Source organism: Olea europaea, chromosome 6, assembly GCF_002742605.1.
Source record: "Olea europaea var. sylvestris chromosome 6, O_europaea_v1, whole genome shotgun sequence".
Classification (NCBI taxonomy): Eukaryota; Viridiplantae; Streptophyta; class Magnoliopsida; order Lamiales; family Oleaceae; genus Olea; species Olea europaea.
In genome coordinates this window covers 5016751-5036286 of record NC_036242.1, presented here as the reverse complement: position 1 = coordinate 5036286, position 19536 = coordinate 5016751, and the positions used below count along the sequence as shown (strand labels likewise).

Below are 19536 nucleotides of genomic sequence, written 5' to 3'. Positions count from 1 at the left end.
TTTTTTTAATTTTTTCTCCCCCCCCCCCCCCCCCCCAATGTCAATGTCATATTATTATTTTCCCAAGTGTAAAATGGAAAGTTCAATGAATGGCAAAAAATCATTACATCTTCAAAATCTGTATGTTCCCTTTTAATAGTGGCAATCTATGTACATTCTGCAGCCTAATTAGACATCGATTTCTTGGTAAATAAGCAAACAGTAGAAAGGTTTATGTGTTTCCAATGATGGAAAAGGATTCTAGGTCATTTCCTTTTCTGGTTTGCATCCCATCCATGTTGTTTACTGGTTTTGGCTGTTGTTCATTTTATGGTATTGTGTATCCCTTACTTTTGGTGGTATTTAAAGTGTGTGGTGTTTTTTTTTCTCTGCAGTGAGCCAGCGTTTCATTTATTATGGTCGAATAGATATTGGAAGAATATGGGTGACACTGTAATGGCAGGGTCAGCAAAAATATTATTCAGCAATGACTTTGAGGATCTGCACGATGATGGTTTTGTGGGGTCAGCAGATGAGTATAGGATTTTTGCAAAGGTGTTCTATGGGAATGACAGTGCCAGTGGTAACAGGTGTGTCGTTAACAGTGGTGAAGGATGTGTTGTTACTGGTTGTGACTATAATAAGCAAACAGACATATCCCTCTGCTCCAATAGTGGAAACTCATCATTAACCAGTCAAGATGATTGCTTTGATGCGAAAGAGGATTTGAGGGGGAAAACTCCACTAGAATGTCTCTCAGAAGATTTGACATCGTCAAACAAAAATAATCATGAAGCAAAGTTAGCTGTTGAAAATCATCCAAATGGGAGACCTGATCTAGGGGATATCTTGAATATATCTGTCTGCGAGGGAGTTGTTATGGGTATGTCCCAACAAGATTCTTATACTGCTTGTCACACTATAACACATTGTTTACTCGAATCATCTGGTGAGGGGGTTATATTTCGTCACTATCAACCGAAGGGACATGTTCATCTGGGCCAAGGTTATGAAATTAGTGGAACGGGTGGCTTTAAGAGTAGATTATCTTCTGATGGACATGATCAGAAGGACGTTGTAAGTATAGCAATTACTTCTCCTGCTTCTCAAGAGAGCTATGCAAGTAAGCTTCTAGTTATGGATCCGGCTATTTCCGTTAAAAACAAATTGGGAAGTCATCGACCTGCCAAGCCTAGATGGAAGGACTCCTGCTTCTTGAAACTGGATGATGATGAATTATCAATGCCGAGGGACATAAAAAATGATCCTCGTCCTCTTCTTCGCTATCACATTAATCGCTTACTTAGAGCAGCAGGATGGGTGATTGGGAGGCGCAAGAGGAAAAGTAAATACAACGGGATTGGAGAATATGTTTACAAGTCACCAGGAGGAAGACCGTTTCGTGAATTTCATAGAGCTTGGTCCATGTGTGGTGAGAGTTTGTTGACTGATGCCATTGATTTTGTGCAGAGAAATGATTCTAACCAGTGGAATGATATGACTGAGTTATGGACGGATCTATCTACCACATTTAAAGAGATTGAAGAGAAACACAATAGTTTAGAAACTACTTCTGCTTTGGCTCATTTATGGTGTCTTCTGGATCCCTTTGCCAAGGTAGTGTTCATTGATAAAACTATTCGCTCATTGAAAAAAGGAATTGCTGTTGAAGCAAAGAGAAGTTTCCCATGTGCAAGGGATGGTAGGCCTGCTGCCAAATACCGAAAAATCTTGAGAAACGACCAGTCCGAAATTCTGTTTGAAGTTCCCATTATTTCAGAAAACACACGTGCCTTGGTTGGAGGACGCGACACTCATCAAGATAGCAATACAGGTTCCCAAAGCATAAGCAAAGATAGACCTGAGGAAGAAGGCTGTTCTGGATATGATAGGAGGGTTCACAAAAAATCCAGAAAGATATCTGAAATGAAAGTCACTAGTCTGTATCAGCGTCATTTGAATGCTCAAGAGTATTCGGTAGAGGAAACAACTAGTTGCAGAATTGGATCAAAGAAATCAAAGACTTCACATCTTAATGATGATGATCTCTTGATTTCAGCTATTAAAAAAAACAAAACCATTAGATCTTCCAAGAAACTGGCTACCTACAAATCCAAGCCTCTGAGAAGGCCCAAGAGACGAAAAGGCAGTTGCAGATTGCTTATAAGGAGCCTCAACAAGGGTTCAAAGCATTTGATGGAGGGAAAGTGGTCTGCTTCTGAATTGAGAACCGTGTTATCCTGGTTAGTTCAGTCTGGTGTTGTTTCACTAAATGAAGTGATCCAGTTACAGAATCTGAAAACTGATGTGGTGTTGAAAGATGGTTTAATTACTAGGGGAGGTGTATTATGCAAGTGTTGTAATAAGGTGCTTTCCATCTCTGCTTTTAAGACTCATGCTGATCTTGGGTTGAAGCATCACTGTATCAATCTTTTCATGGAATCTGGTAAGCCATTAACCTCATGCCAGCTTGAGGCCTGGTCAGCTGAATACAAGGCCAGAAAAGTAGCTCCTCAATCTGGCCAAGGTGATGAGACAGATCAAAATGATGATAGTTGTGGGCGCTGTGGTGATGTTGGTGAACTGATATGCTGTGATAACTGTCCATCTGCGTTTCATCAGTCATGCTTGTTTGAACAGGTTTGTCTTTGCTTTCTTTTGTGTCCAGCAGTTTTCATGTTCCTTTTCTCCTTGCATTAAGAATTTGAGTATTTTCGTAATATTTTTCTTCTTTGTTATTAATGACTGGAATTTAGCATAAACATTTATTTCCATGATAATATTTCTGCTAACATGCATGTGAAGCTACAAACGTCATCTTGATAGATGGAGCCATTGCTAGTTCTTAACTCTAGTTGCCAAGTTTTATCAATATCTATGTGTAGACATGCATGGAGAGGTTTGTGGTCAACATGAGCCCAGCTGAAACTCAAATCATTATTCAGTTGAGCCTGGCCAAGTAATCTTTTATTGTTTCCTGCTAGGCACTAGTTTTCCATCATCTTTAATTGGGTTGCAATCTCCCCCATACTTCATTTACTTATCGATTTACCACCTTGCAACTCGTATCTAATTTCATTGACCGCCTGAGCATAATGAGTTAACAGGTGAACTGGCAAGTGACGAAGCCAGTAATGTTTAATTGGATGAGGACATAAATCTTGTGTTGCCTGCTCTTCTCCATGCAGGTTTTTGCATGAACACATTGAGTTGGAGAGTTTGGAAGTTGTCTTCTTCCTACTCGTTTTTCTTGGAAGAGGCTCGATCTTTGGACATTATGTGTTTATTGCCAACTGGAAACTGATGTGTTGATCCTCTCTATTTTTTTTGTTTTTTTTGTTTTTTGGGGTATCTCTTTGAGAATTGAATGATTTTCTTTATATTCAAGCTAAACACAGGCATTTTGAAATCACGTATTTTCTACTTTGTTTTAGTTCAACTATGTTTATGTTACTCTACATGAAATAAGAATGTGTACACATGTTTTGCTTTGCCTGCTGGCAAATAAGTCTATTTGAAGTAAATTTAGCATGGGTCATTCATAGTAAGTACGCGTTTGAAGTTCATCTTTTCTTTTCAATTTTTTGTTTAATTATCTTTGACTGTTTTGGTTTATCAATGTAATAATTGTTTAGCAACAAGATTGTTGAGTGAGTTATTGACTCAAAATTTTATGTCTGCTTTTGTTTGCCATAGTTATCTGAACTGCGTGCGGTGAAAATAATTTTAAGGTTGGGCTTGAAGTGCAAGAAAAACTAGTTAAAAGACCTGAATAAGGGAGAATAAGTACAGGAAGTGAGAAAGGAGGAAGGCACCATTTCTTTCTCTTGTTGTGTTAGAGATAATAAAGAAAGAAGTGGATAGCGAGAGATAGAGCACTTGCCAGCCCTTCTTAGTATGTATGAGAAAAATAAAGGAAGTATTACTTGTCTCAGGAATGTATTGTTAGAAAAATGAGGTATATTACCTAAATTTCTTGCCTTCTATTTGTTTCTCTTCCTTCCTACTCAAACAACAGAACACCGGAAGTGAACTGACGACCAAATGTTTTTTTTTTTTTTTTTAAATTTATTCTATTTTACCCTGTTTTATGTAATATTTTCATTTAGAAGTGTTAAAGATAGGTGTTCAAAGGTTATTCTCGTACTTCTAAGTGCTATAAATGCTTAACTAAAAGTAGCTAGATAGGTGCCATGCATGTAGATCTAGACTTTGACACCTCAGGTTGTGATTGGACCAGCCATCCTTGTGCGAGTAGCTTAAACCATTGAAGCATTCTGTTCTGCTCCGTGATTGCAGCATTTTAGCATAGAAGTTGACCTAAAAATTAATGTTGTATTAGTTAATTATTGCTTGTAGTTAGTAACATAATTTTGAGGAACCAATTTTATCCGAGTATTAAAATTTTACTACTCCCCATTTGACCTCATTCTGTTTTAAGGTAGATGACGCTATTCTTATAATTTTATTCTCAAGATGAGTGGGCACTGGCTTCAAATCAAGTGAAAATTCAGTTTATTCTCACAAAATGTGTTGATAATACGTGGGTGGTAGTTACCTACGACATGTGTAAACAAAGAGTTATTTTTTTTTTTTGATAGGTAATCATAGAATTTTATTTCTTAAAAGAGAGTACACGGGAGGTATACAATCACTTTAAGCATGAAAGGAACAACATAAAATTAGGCAATCCTACAATAGAATTTTTAGCCACTGCATTAAATCAAGTATACAAAGTCAAGTAAAATAATTCTCTTATCTGCTCTATTGTCTTTGTTTGGTTTTCGAAACATCGATCGTTCCGTTCTTTCCATATGCACCATACAATGTATCCCGGAATAAGATTCCAAAGAAGTTTCTTATCCTTATTACGAAGTTTTCTCCTCCATGCTTGCACCACGTCTTCTATACGCCTAGGTAGCACCCAATCCATTGATTGAGAAGCCAAAATACTGTTCCAAAGCCAACGTACACCATCACAATGAATGAATAAATGATCAATCATCTCTCCATCCTTCTTGCACATATAGCACCACTCGGTTACATAAAATCCTTTGCGTCGAAGATTATCCACCGTTGACACCTGTCCCCTCATAACTGTCCACTATAGAAAAGCTACCCGTGGAGGCAATTTGCTTTGCCAAACCATCTTCCAAGGTAATGAACTTTCCACAAATCCCAAAAGGGATTGAAAGTATGAGCGGACTGAAAAAATACCGTCTCGAGCCGACCTCCACCTGCTGCAATCACCATCTCCTACCCGAATTTGTATCTCATGCAAGGCAGTAAAAAACAACGAATAATCTTCCAATTCCCAATCCTGTAAGCCCCTTTCAAAAGTAATATTCCAATTAAAGCCCCCATTATGAATATCTAATACATCACCCACCATAGCAGTAGGCTCTAACGCAATGCGGTATAATGAAGGAAATCCCTCCTTTAACGGTTGATCGCCAACTATTATGCCAAAATCTAATATCAGTGCCATTTCCCACCACAAAATTCAGTTTGTGGCTAAAATTACTCCATCCCCGTCGGATATACCTCCACAAGCTCACCCCATAGGAGCCACGACCCTCAACCGTACACCAACCCCCCTCCATCACACCATACTTTGCCCCAATGATTTCTCTCCAAAAGCTCTCCCTCTCCACTCCAAATCGCCACAACCACTTGCCCAATAAAGCCTTATTAAACAAAACAAGGCTCCTCACTCCAAGCCCCCCCATCCTCATAGGCAAACAGACAGTACCCCAATTAACCAAATGCATTTTCCTCTCCTCCCGTAGCCCTGCCCACAAGAATTCTCTTTGAAGTCTCTCTAATCTATTTGCCACTGCAATCGGAATAGGAAACAATGACAAAAAGTAAGGGGGAGATTTGAGAGAGTGGATTTAATAAGAGTAAGTCGGCCTCCCTTAGAAAGATACATACGCTTCCACCCTGCTAACCTCCTCTCCATTCTTTCCATAATACCATCCCAAATATGTGTACTTTTAAACCGTGCCCCTAGCGGGAGCCCTAAATATGACATGGGCAATTGTGCAACCCTACATCCCAATATACCAGCCAACTCCTCCACGTTAGTGACCTCCCCTACTGGAATAACCTCAGATTTCCCCAAATTGATTTTTTATCCAGACACCGCTTCAAAATATAGGAGCAAACGACGCAGGTTCCTGAATTGTTCATCATCCGCATCGCATAAGATCAATGTGTCATCTGCAAATAGCAAATGAGACACCTGCAATTGGCCAACCATAAAGCCCCTTACCAAACCCTCTCCCACAGCTCTTTCAAACATCCTATTAAAAGCCTCCATCACAATAACAAATAGCAATGAGGATAGTGGATCTCCTTGCCGCAAAGCTCTACTACTCCGAAAATAACCCTCCGGCGATCCGTTGACCATAACTGAGAACGAAACAGTAGAAATACAGAACTGAATCCATTTACACCACTTATCCCCAAAGCCGCACCTCCTAAGCATATACAAAAGGAACCCCCAGTTCACATGATCATATGCCTTCTGAATATCGAGCTTACATAGCATCCCGGGAATTCTCAAACGCAATCTTGAATCAATGCGTTCATTCGCTATAAGCACAGAGTCCAAAATCTGGCGACCTTTTACGAAAGCATTCTGAAACTTGGACACTACTTTTCGGAGCACCTCCTTTAATCTATTCGCCAGCACTTTCGCAATAATCTTATACATCCCACAGACAAGGCTAATAGGCCGAAAGGCTAATAGGGCGAAAGTCCTTAATGTCGGTCGCCCCTGGTTTCTTAGGGATAAGCACAACAAATATAGCATTAGAACTTTTTTGGAACCTGCCACGTTAAAAAAAATATGTAAACACGTCCAAGATTTCTGATCGCACCACCTCCCAACAAGCCTTGTAAAATGAGAACGAGAAACCATCCGGTCCAGGGGCCTTATCCTCGTTCATGTTAAACACTATCTCCTTGATTTCATCCTCCTCAAAAGGTCGCTCTAACCAATCGGCATCATCCTCCGTGATTGTAGAAAAATCCAATCCTTCCAACTTTGGCCTCCACTCAAACTGCTCCCGATATAGATTCTGATAGAAGTTCACCAGTTGACTTCCAATTTCGAGTGGTTCTTCATAAGTTATCCCATCCACTTTCAACACTGTGATAGAATTTTTACGTCTATTAGAATTTGCGATCCTGTGAAAAAATTTAGTACATTTATCTCCTTCTTTCAACCAATTGACCATAGATTTCTGATGCCAAGCAATCTCCTCCATCTCCACCAACCTCTCCAGTTCTTCCCTTAATGCTCTACGTTTATCCTTCTCCTCCCCATCCAACCTTCGACGCTCCTCCCACCTATCCAACTCATCTATCTCTGAAAGGCACTGAATTTTACGATAGTTCACATTGCCCACAACCTCCTCATTCCATTTCTTTAAATCCCTTTTCAAAGACTTCAACTTCTAATCCAACACAAAACTAGGAGACCCTCTAATATCATAAGATGTCCACCAAGTCTGTACTTGCTTCCTAAAACCTTCGACTTTCAATCACATTTTCTCGAACCTAAAAGGCTTTCGTCCTCCACCCGTCCTGTTCCCAGTTAACATAATGGGGAAATGATTAGAGTACACCCTCCCCAATCTTCTCTGAATGACATCTGAATACTTAGCCTCCCACTCTCCGCATATCAAGAACCTGTCTATACGAGAAAGAACCGGTTGATCCCGATTAGAAGACCAGGTAAAATCTCCCCCAATCATAGGCAAATCCACCAACATATTCTCCTTTATAAAGTCTGAAAACTCCTCCATAGCCCTCGTGATTCTCCCACCGCTCGACCTCTCAATAGGAAATCGAACCACATTAAAGTCACCTCTTATACACGTTGGTAGATTCCACCAAGCCATCATTCCAGCCAGTTCATCCCACAAGCCCCGCCTACTGTCATCGGTATTAGGCCCATAAACAGCTATGAACATCCACTGAAATCCATCCCCAATGTTTTTGAACGACATCGATATTGAGAACAATCCTACACTCACCTCCTCCATCTCAAGCACTCTGGTGTCCCACATGACTAATATGCCTCCAGAAACCCCTAATGATCCCATAAACTGATACCCTACATGCTGTCCCCCCCATAAGCTACTGACCACCGCCCTCGAGATAAACTCCATCTTGGTTTCTTGTAAGCATACAAGATCCGCTCCCCAGCCCCTTAGCAGATGTCGAACACCCATCCTTTTTCCTACTTCATTAAGTCCCCTTACATTCCAGCTAATGATTCGTGGTATCATTTTAACAATCCGGCATCCCTCCCCAATACTCCATTCTTGGACTCACCACCCTTGCCATCATAATTAACTGACCATTCGAGCCTCTTAAGTTCATGATCGCCCTTTCTTCTTAGTTTTCCTTCTTATTTACTCATCTCCTGTCCCCTATTGGCCTCCAAATCCTCAAATAATTGTAATAATCTGTTTTCATAACCATCACAAGACACACCCATTAACTTACTGAAATCCTGAATTTTCTGTAGAACCCAGTTCGAAGGTGGGTGTCCAACTTCGAATCCAATCAAACCCCCTGTTTCCTCCTCCTGTATAACATCACTTTTCATTTCTCCCTTCTTGGCTCCATCTACCCACAACACAAGTGCTTTTTCCGTCCCCAAGTCACTTACCTTCATTGACTTAGAGTTCCTTCTATTATATGTATTCGCAACCCTTGTTGTCAAAGGTATCGCATCATGCTCTAACACCGCTGAGGTAACTAGATCCTCTGACAGTACATGCCTCGTCCCTTGGTCGTCTAGTAAAAGCCCATCATCGTGTGGGACTGTGTCTGTAGCACCCATCTTTACTGTCTCCAAGTTTACCATATTCGGCTCCCCTTCTTTAGACAAAGGTACCACCTCTCGGTCTATATCGGTCCCCGTGTCTACCTCATCCATAGCCATCCCCTCTAAGACATCACCTTTGTCATATTTAGAGTGTCCCTCATCCATTTCAATCCTATCAATTGACTTACAAGTGATTTCGAGTCTTCCCTGCTTAACTTGATTATGTGCCGATTCCTTCTTATTCAAGCCCGATGCTTGTTTTCTAACAGCTGGATACTCATCCATACCCACCCCACACCTGTGGCAGCATAATAACTTCTTGGGACCCATTTCATACCCACTTCCCACTAGCCTAATCAATTCCTCCAATGCTCCTTTCAATTCCTGGACACGGGCCATAATTTCAGCCCTATTCAAACAACAATCCTGACCTTCGTTTACACTGACATTGACAGTCATCTCCTTTTGCTGTTGCCTCCGCTGGTCAACATGTTTCGAGACATGTAGGTTTGCTGTTATGTCTGCATAAGTCAATCCTTGTCGATTACGTTCATTCACAAGTCGACATTTGGCTTTATCCCCCGCAACAAAAGAATCCACAACAGCTTGAAACACTCGCGAGATTGATGCCCATCCTTCTCCATTCGCACCTTCCGGCACCATCACAACTCCCTTCCGACGCCTATCCCCAAACTGCACTATTATCAAGTACCTACCACGGCGGTTCGCACAACGCTGTGCCAAGAAGGCTCTTGAAGACTCATTGAATCTAGAAACGAAATCCTCATGCTTACTAGTCACCCTCAACTTGTCCACCATATTCACCATCTAACGTGCACCGAACCTTCCCATGCTAATTGCATTCGATATCTTCGAGCCCCATTCGGTCATTCTAACAACGCCAAGATTAGTAATAGAAATTGCAAATACCTTCGCCTCAACTCGAAAACGGTGATTGAAGGCCACATCTAATTCATCCACTAACTTCCTCCCCTGATTGTGTGATAACGGCACATTGGACGGCAAAACAGGCATCGTTACTGGACTGGGGACATTCTGCTTGTCATCCTGATTTTCCGGCGCCGGCGCGTGATTGACACGCGCCTTCACACGGGCCGTTCTGGCGGCGCGTAGGTCACTCGTCTCTGTCCCCCTGGCCGGAATCGCCTGCGCATAACGTCGGTCAGGCGCGTTTGCCAGGCAGGTGGCCGTATTTTTCTGAATCTGGAACGTGCAACCCTGTTTTCCGGCCTCTTCTCCGACCTCGACATCTGTGTCTCCAGCTAGGGCGGCGGTGCTAGGGTTTCCACCTAGGGGTGCCGCCTGATTATGTGGCTTATGTAGTGGCGTAAGGCCGGTGAATGGTTGGCCGATCGACGTGATGTCGGCGGCGACTGTAGCGGTCGCTGGTGAGGGCTGGCTAATGGTGTGATGTTTGGATGTTAGGGAGGAGAGATCCATTCTCACTCAGATCATCGGCATGTCAAAATTTCTTCTAAGTATAAACTTCTGATGAGAGGAACCCCAGTCTGACGAAGGTCAATATCATTGAGTAATTTTGCCTGCGAGGTCAACAAAACAGGTACTTCGAGATAACAAAGAGTTATTTTTGATCGACTTAGATTATAATTTATTCACTTTCCAACCATGCACTTAGGTAATGGAACATTCCCAATACCTGGTATAAATGCACTTTCTGACTGGGGAATTAGTTGGAGAAAAAAAGGTGTTCTACATAGTGGGCTCAAACAAGAAGTGCTAGGCTAATTTACTGGTTTTCACACCACTCTTTTTCTCCCCTCTGCTGTCTCTTTATTTTTTTATTTTTGTTATTTTTGTTATTTTTCCTTCTGTGATAGATCAGTTTAGAAATATAGAATCATGTACAAGGAACTCAACCTGCTTTACTCTTCTCTCTAGGAGCTGCCTGAAGGAAGCTGGTATTGCCCACAATGTCGTTGCTTGATTTGTGGGGCAGTAGTCCATGATAAAGACGCTTCACAATCTCATAGCTCCTTCAAATGCTCACAGTGCGAGTTCAAATGTAATTTTCCTGACTCTGAGGGACTGTTATTTCGGATTTCGTGCAACTTACGGACATGAAAAATCAACCAGTGCTTGGTTTAATCCACCTTTTACATCTATGAGATATAAGTGAATTTTTTCTTTACCTGTTTTGTTTAGGTTGATAATGCTTATTCGTTCTTTGCTTCTTGCTTAGTGTACTCTCTGTGTCTGTGTGGAGGGAGCAGGGGTTACTAAATCATTTTTAATGCTTGCAAACAGATCATGAGACGTGCATGCAAGGGAAGGGCATGAAAATCGAAATGGCCTCAGATAACTGGTTCTGTGGAGAATACTGTCAGGAGGTAAATCGTTGGTTTCCTTTAATCAGTTCATTTGATTAATAACTAACAATGTTGTCAAGTACAATATGTTGCATACAGTGAGTCAAGGTAAACAAGTCTAATATAATTTCTTCATGTGGCGTCCCTCTATATGAAATAAGCCACTTTCTTTTCTCTGTTTGTTTACCAATTTGATACAGTTTCCATTCAGTCATGAATTATATGCAATGATGCATACATCTTAAGATTGAATGAAAACGTTTGGTATTGAAATTTAAATACATTGCCGTTAGTTCCACTTAGCTGGATCATACACAGACATGCTTAAATATAAGTTCTGAATAGAATTCGGTGATTTGATCTGAAGAATCCTTTCTCAATCTCTTGTTGCCATGTTTTTTTGGTGACACCAGATGGGTATGGTAAAGGTTTGTTTCTTTATGAATTGTTAGAGATTTATTCTTCCTCAATGAGTTTTAATTATCTACACCTAGGTAACTGTCGTGTTTTCTGCTGAATGGTTGAAATCACGCTGATTCTGTGTTTTACATATAAGATCAGAAAAGTACCCAATCATGTTTAAGAGTTGATAATAAGCTTGCATTGCTAGACCCTGCTAGCTCTAAATAGATTATTGGTGATATTTGTGGACTGCATTGAAGAGGTTGCAGCTAGGATCGAGTCCATACATTACAACATTGGAAAACTTCTTAGAGAGATTAGTTTCCTAGAAATTTGTTCTGCTTACATAAACTCACCTTGCGTATCAGACATTGTCTGAGTGGAAGTGTAGACATGATAAAATGTCATGATTTTCTCATGTTGTCCCAATGGGAGCATAGCATTCAGAAACAGATCAGTCTAAATCTCTGTTATTGTTGAAGGCAGGCAAAGATATTGTTTCAGGGAAAATATGTATATTTTACAAGGTTAATATACAACACCATATTAAGTCACCGTTTGGAAATAATTAAATGCTGTATAAATAAGAATAGTAAGAGGAATAGTAGTGGGTCCATGAAATGTGTGGATAATAACGAGTAGTAGTAATGAATGTATGGTTATAATTAATATTTGATTTTGATTGAATTTATAAACCAATTTATAAATTGTATCCATACGAAGGCTAATTCATTTTAAGTAATTGTTCACGAAGATATTTTTCGATTTAATACTACTGCAAGTGTATGGTTCGTTCATAAATAATAAAGTGAATTTGAGTTCAAATATCGTCCTACATATATTGATTTAATTCGATTTTAATTATTCGACCTTAACCGAAACAATAATAATGTGATATGTTTGTTTGTGACAAAATTACAACTAGAATCATGTACTCATGCAATTTTGAGTAAATTATTAAGCTAAATGTAAACTATGCTAAATACAAATTGATGTGTTCAAATGAATGACAATCGACTAGGATCGCCAATTTTCATGCAATAATTCTTTTTAATCTTAGTTCTATACTTTGACAACACGATTGAATCTTGAAGAATCAATGTTCCTATTTTATTCAACAATCTCTTTCGAGTAATGTTAAACCTATTTTCATATATGATCTAACTATATTTCTATGACGGATGTGAATATATAAGAGTGCATGAATTTTTATGAACACATATATATTCACATAGAGTATAGCGGTGTATTTCTATCTCTTATTGGACTCTATGACGATTTACGTCATGTCGAGCCTATTTTCCTTCTTTCGAATGCATAAAAATAAGTCACCAAATTTACACAACTACCATGCACAATAATTGTGGAGAAAAAATAATATAAATCATTCAATATCTAAACACATATTTTCGATGTCAAATATATAAATCTAGAGATTAAAAACTCATATTACAAGGTTTATTGTTCTCCTAGCACAAAGAAATCTAGCCTAGCATGTTATGAAAAAGAAAACAAAAGAAATATTGAAGAATGGACATCACCCAAATAAATCTTCAATTGAATCTTCAAGTCTTGAAATCGATCTTCGCGCTTTTTTTGCCTCTGTTATGCTCCAAAATTTCTTGGAATGTGTTCCCCTTTGTGGTTCTAAACGGCCTTAATCTTAAAAGACTTCCCCAATGTTATTTCCAAAAGAGTGTGATTCAAATAAGGAAATAAAAAATTCTTCCGAAAATATACTATGCTATTGCATGGTACTTTTTTCATGCTGTAGCATAGCTCAACCAGTTTCAGTTTGGAAGACCCTGCACCACACCATGTGACTACATGGCTCAAAGAACTATGCTATAGCATAGTTCAAGTAGAATTTCATTCTTTGCATTTTAGTCCCCGAACTCATTTTTTAGTTTTTTAATCCCTTTTCTCACTTATTCTTCTTCTTTTAGTACTTTATGTCTTCGCTAATTTGGTTTTCGATTTTTTCACATCATCATTTCTTCTTCTGCGACATCATTCAACTATTTGCACTTTGGTTCCTCAACTTTAGTGTTCTTCCATTTTAGTCCCTTTTTTTGCTTGTTTTTCCAAAATTCCAGCATGCTCATCAATGTCATCCTACAAAACATAAGTTATAAAGAATTAAGCCATATTTTAATATATTTATCAACTATTGTCCATGTATGTGGCCTAAATAAGTGTGTAAAATACACTTATCAGTAAGAAACCCTTTGACATCAATTTTCTCCTTTTTGTCAGATGTAACCATGAAAACAATAAAATTGAACTTTTCCTCCTTTTAGTATGTGTTTTTTGAAATGAGGATGCATTATTATTATAATTGAAAAGATTACATTTTTATGAAGAAGTTAAAGCATCGTTTTTACTTCCATCACTGCTGCTTGTTCGGACGTTTTATTTATTGGAGTATTATTTCAGCATCTTTAATATTCTGATTCTGTTTTGTTTTAATTCCCTGTGCAGGTATACTCAGGTCTTCGATCTCGCATTGGGTTGATAAATCATCTTTCTGATGACTACTCTTGGACACTTCTTCAATGTATTAATGGCGAGCAGAAAGTTCATTCTGATGAGTGCTTTGTTGCTTTGAAGGCAGAATGCAACTCAAAGCTTGCTGTTGCAATCACGATTTTGGAGGATTGCTTTCTTCCGATGGTGGACCCAAAAACAGGCATAAACATGATACCTCAAGTCATGTACAACTGGGGGTACTACTTTATAGATCATCCTCTTGTTTTCTACAACTATATGTGCCTTGCTATTTTCTTCTAGCACTTGTAGCACCATCCTATGTTGTTCATATATCTGGGTATAGATTCACTAGATGAGCAATCGCATTGAACTATTTCGATGTTTCTGAAAATCAACTCATACGACCCACTTTCATCTGTTTGTCCAATTGTATTTCCTTTTCAGCTGTAAAGCATTGCTGTATCTTGAAAGAACTGCGAGTTCAAGCTCTGCCCTCTGCTTCCCCTTCAGATATTATTTTATGTTCATCAGAATTTAGTTCATGTCATCTGCTGAACTTTTTTGGTTTTATTTCTTGTTAAACTGATTCCTTTACGTAGGATGGCTAAATTTGAACTATGTGAAGTAAACTCAATCTCTTTGATGGTCTTCAATGCACCTTTTAACTGGAGACCCCTATCAATAGTTTTTCATCAAGCTACGTTTGCTGAGGTGGTGTAAACTGCTAAATTGTTCCATAACTCCTTATCTTTATATTAACGTCTCATCTAAAAGTTTAAGCAGTTAGAGAGGGATTGCATGTATTCATGCATCTTGATTTCAACACTTAAATAGCAAAAATCGAGCATTTTCATGAAGTTGGTGGTGTGTTGAAGCTATTTGTAAGAAATTATTTAACGGACGTTATTTATGCGTCTGAAAATGAAATCAATCACCTGGGATTGACAGTGGGGTCTCGTGTGGCCTACATTTGCTGTTTTCAGTGTCATTGAATACTTTTGTTCATTCTCGTTTTCTTTGTTTTGACAAATTTGCCTTCTGCAAAATGAGCAGCTCGGCTTTACAACCTTGTATTGTACAGTTTAACAACTATTGTTAGTTTTACCAGAACACAGGCGATTGTTGTTCTTGCAAATAAATAGTCTGACCATTGCCGTTAATCTATATTCTGATTTGTTACATGATGTGCATGTATATGTTTGCAGAGCTTTAGGATGTGCTTATTCTAGTAAACCAGTATGCTTGAGCTAAATTAAGCTCAGTTTGAGAATTGTATTGTACTCTTTCCTTCCTTCGGATGTTATTCAGACCTTTTTTCCCCTCAACTATGTATAGCTATTTTGAGTTCACTTCATTTTCATTCACTATTTATGTTAACAAGATCTGGCGGTAACTAAATTTCAAACTGAAAACAATTACCGTGTTTCTTTCAGATCAGAATTAGCACGTCTGAACTATAGTGGGTTTTATACTGTGGTTTTGGAGAAAGATGACATCATGTTGTCTGTAGCATCCATCAGGTAAATTACGATGTATGATTTGTTTTCGCTTATGCAATATACTGTCTTTTAGTACCTTTTGGTAGCGGTATAATCTCGTCTCAAAGTTTATCTAGGAGACTGTTTCATTCTTACATCTAATATCACATGCTTCTTGCTGCTTCATCCTACCTTCTAACTTGTTTCAGTCACAAGTGTAAAGCGAATTGGCCAAAGCTTACTTTATTCTTATGCATTTCTTTTTCATCCTCGACTTGAATTTAATTTAATACGATGGATCTCTTTTCTAGAACTCTTATATTCTTGCGTGGGAATTAGGAAGCACTTCTACATTCTTGTATGCTAACTTCTACATTCTTGTATGCTGTGTTAGCTGCCAAGGTTGACACCAAACACGAAGGCTACCATCATAGCTAATTAATGTGCCAAATATGTTCCATATATCTATTTTCAACCGGTAGTAAATTTCATACAAACAAAAGGGGTTTCAGGGGAGAAAATATTAATGAAGCTTCAAGATGAGTAGTCTTTATTATATTTTGGTTTTGAAGCTCCTTCATCTGACTGACATATCTTGGTTCCTTTTGGAACCATATAGCATTTTAATTTTATTTATTCAATTAGGTGAACACTATAGATATCTTATTTATTTTTTACTATACGTGTTTTATCCATTCTCGCTTTTCCAATTATTGTTTGTTCTTTTATCCAATCCTAAGTAATTCTTAGATATTTGTTAATTCGATAATTATTCTTTTGTTCGTTACATGATTACTTGGCAATATTTTTTATAATGTGATGTGTTCTTGATGCAGAATCCACGGGGTTACTGTAGCAGAGCTGCCTTTAGTTGCTACTTGCAACAATTATCGTAGACGAGGATTGTGTCGGCTCCTTATTAATTCTATAGAAGAGGTAATTTATCTATTTGGACCATCAGCATTCATCATGCAACGCATGTGAGAGGTATTCGTTATCCACTATGATTGTTTACTAATTTTTATGTTGTGCGTACGCTTGTGTCTAAACAGAATGTGGGGGTGCATAGTCTGCACCATATTAAGTGGTTGGTAATCTATATTTTTGCACAGGGGCGGACCCACATGGGGTCATGTGGGGGTCAAATGACCCCACAGTTTTCTGGATTTTTTTTTTTTGCTGAAAACTTAATTTTTTGCCCCAAAAAATCCAAATCCTAAATCTATATCCATATCATATGGTCTATATTCATTATTTAGTCCATAGATATATCATATAATCCACCGATTTCTTCCCAAAGTGCAAATATCGAACATGAACAACAAACAACCGATTTTTCCTTTTTGTTCATAATATGTTGTTCGAAATTTTTTTTTTTTTGACCCCGTAGTTCGAACGGTCTGGGTCCGCCCCTGTTTTTGCAACAACTGTCCTGGGAATAAAATAAAAACTAAAAGCTTGACAAACTGGAGCGAAGCAGATTGCAAATGTTCCTGGAATTCATCAAAGGAAACTTGGGGTTACCTGGTTGAAAACGGATAGCAAATATGATAGCAAGAAGTTGGATCTTCTTCAGGGGCATGAGTAGGGAGATTTAAATTATTATTATAATTATTATTATTTTTATTTCGAAAATCTCTCTTAAATACTGGGTTTCTTAGGTAATCGTGTATCTCAGATCTCTGTAATTTGGAGTTTTTGTGGTGAAGTACCCAAGAGTGATGTTTCATGATTTTCTCCATCCCTTGGAATCTGTTTTCTTAAACTTGCCATCTTTACACGTCTAACGTTTGTGCATATGTTCTTTCTGTGAGTTATTGTGTTTCGCATATTGGTAATTTCAGTTCAATTGTGGCTTTAGATGTTGAAGTCTTTGAGGGTCGAGAAGCTCGTTGTATCTGCCATTCCCAGTGTAGTGGAGACATGGACAAAGGGTTTTGGCTTCAAACCCCTGGAAGACGATGAGAGACAAAGTTTGAGCAAAATTAACCTCATGGTGTTTCCTGGATCCGTATGGCTGCAGAAGCCTTTGCATCAGAGTACCATGAATCAAGAAAATGGTGAGGATTCTGTTTTTGAGATTTTTTTCATCCTCGTTTAAATGTTTGGCTGTGTTCTAAAGTAAGAAAAGTGTAACACCAAACATGCTCTTTCTCGTAGCATTAAGAAATAATTTTCGTGCATCAGGCCCAATTGATGCTTCAACTTCTGGAGCAAATGATCCTGGAGAAATGGGAACTCTTGAGGAAGGATTTTCAACCACGCAGTCTGTTCGAGAAGCCAATACTGAAACAGGAACCATACTTCATGACTTAGAGAATTCTCAATCACATGAAAAACAAGAACCCGACATTTCATCTGATGAACAAGAGCATGGACGATTTTCCAATCATGATTTGTCTGTTCAAGAAGCTCGTATAGAGACAGGATCAGGACATGCTCACTCTGAGAATACGCAATCGCATGAAAAACAAGACCCTGATATTTCATCCGATGAACAAGAGCTTAGACGATTATTCAATCATGAATTTTCTGTTCAAGAAGCCCATACTGAGACAGGATCCGGATTTGCTCTCTCTGAGAATATGCAATCACATGAAAAACAAGACCCTGACATTTCATTTGATGAACATGTGCTTAGACGATTATCTAATCATGAATTTTCTGTTCAAGAAGCCCATACTGAGACAGGATCCGGACGTGCTCTCTCTGGTAATAGGCAATCATATGAAAAACAAGACCCCGTCATTTCGTTTCATGAAAAAGAGCTTAGACAATTATCCAATCATAACTTGTCTGTTCAAGAAGCCCATACTGAGACTGGATCAGGTCATGGAATATTACCAAAACCCTTGGGTAATTTGTAACTTTGGTTTATTTTACCATATAATTACAATTTTTTAGACTAAGGATTCATTAACTTTTGAGCTCAAAGTTTTGTAGAATTACAGTATTTTCCCCCCCCACAGTTTACTCTTTTCATGAGATGAATTTAGCTGTATTATGTTCAGTTTTTAGACTGGATCAGGACATGCTCGCTCTGAGAATTTGCAGTCAGATGTAAAACACGACCCCAGTGTTTTCTTTGATGAACAAGAGGAGAGAAAACTATGGAATCACAGTCCTTTCATTCAAGAAGCCAAGTCTGAGACAGAAAACAGAAATGGTAACCTTTTTTTTGCAATCCAGTGTAAAACAGGATTGTTGCAGAAAACTAAAAATGTTCCACTAATGAAATGCTTTTGTGTTCAGGAGGTAGCCAAGTTGAAGTAGTTGCCTGTACAGAGGCCAATGAGATGTATGCAGAGACAGTTTTTGGACATGCCCACTTTGAGAATATGCGATCACACGAAAATCGAGACTCCGAAATTTCATCCAATGAACAAGAAGGCAGACGACTATGCGATCATGATCTGCCTGTTCAAGAAACCAGGACCGAGACAGAAACCAGAAATGGTGACTATTTCAATCAAGTGAATAACAAGAATCATCCCACCTTTTCCACTAACGAAGTGCCAACTTGAAATAGTTGCTTGTACAGAGGCCAAGGAGATGTACACCTGGACAGAGAGGCAATTATTTGTAAATGTGGGAAGCAGTGTATTAGATAGACCAGAATGTTCCACTCGGATTAATAATTATATTTCTTGAATGGCAGTTCAAAATTAATTTTTTATCCGTCTTATTGCAAGCAATTTTTTTCAGTTAGAATTTACTGATTCTTCCTACTTGATCGCCCTCCGTCCCTTGCTTGCTTTCTTTTCATGCTTATTTGACTTGTTTTTTCAGCTTTGATGCACTTCCTTGGTATTAGTTCTTGGATTCCCAACGTAAGAGGTCAACTGCGGAGTAGTTCGAATCCTTGAATGTTCTTTTGTGTTTTTATACGTCAACTGGTGTGAGATTATACCATTTAACATGCCCTAGCAAGATTCGTTCAATTTTTAGAACACCAATTTTGGAATCTCTTGTTTAAGCTTCGATTTGATGGATT

At 38.6% G+C, this 19536-nt stretch overlaps 1 protein-coding gene across 1 annotated transcript in view; it reads left to right on the top strand.

The window, feature by feature from the left end:
- LOC111395593 (increased DNA methylation 1-like) overlaps window positions 1-19220 on the top strand; it is a 20045-nt gene extending 825 nt beyond the window's left edge. The window contains exons 2-11 of the mRNA XM_023021646.1: window positions 375-2619; window positions 10745-10868; window positions 11111-11193; window positions 14056-14300; window positions 15498-15584; window positions 16379-16478; window positions 17404-17602; window positions 17730-18371; window positions 18571-18708; window positions 18795-19220. Of these exons, the coding sequence (XP_022877414.1) occupies window positions 421-2619; window positions 10745-10868; window positions 11111-11193; window positions 14056-14300; window positions 15498-15584; window positions 16379-16478; window positions 17404-17602; window positions 17730-18371; window positions 18571-18708; window positions 18795-19066 (4089 nt within the window). The 5' untranslated portion in view covers window positions 375-420 and the 3' untranslated portion in view covers window positions 19067-19220. The remainder of the gene's footprint in view (window positions 1-374; window positions 2620-10744; window positions 10869-11110; window positions 11194-14055; window positions 14301-15497; window positions 15585-16378; window positions 16479-17403; window positions 17603-17729; window positions 18372-18570; window positions 18709-18794) is intronic.
- The last annotated feature ends 316 nt before the right edge of the window (window positions 19221-19536 follow it).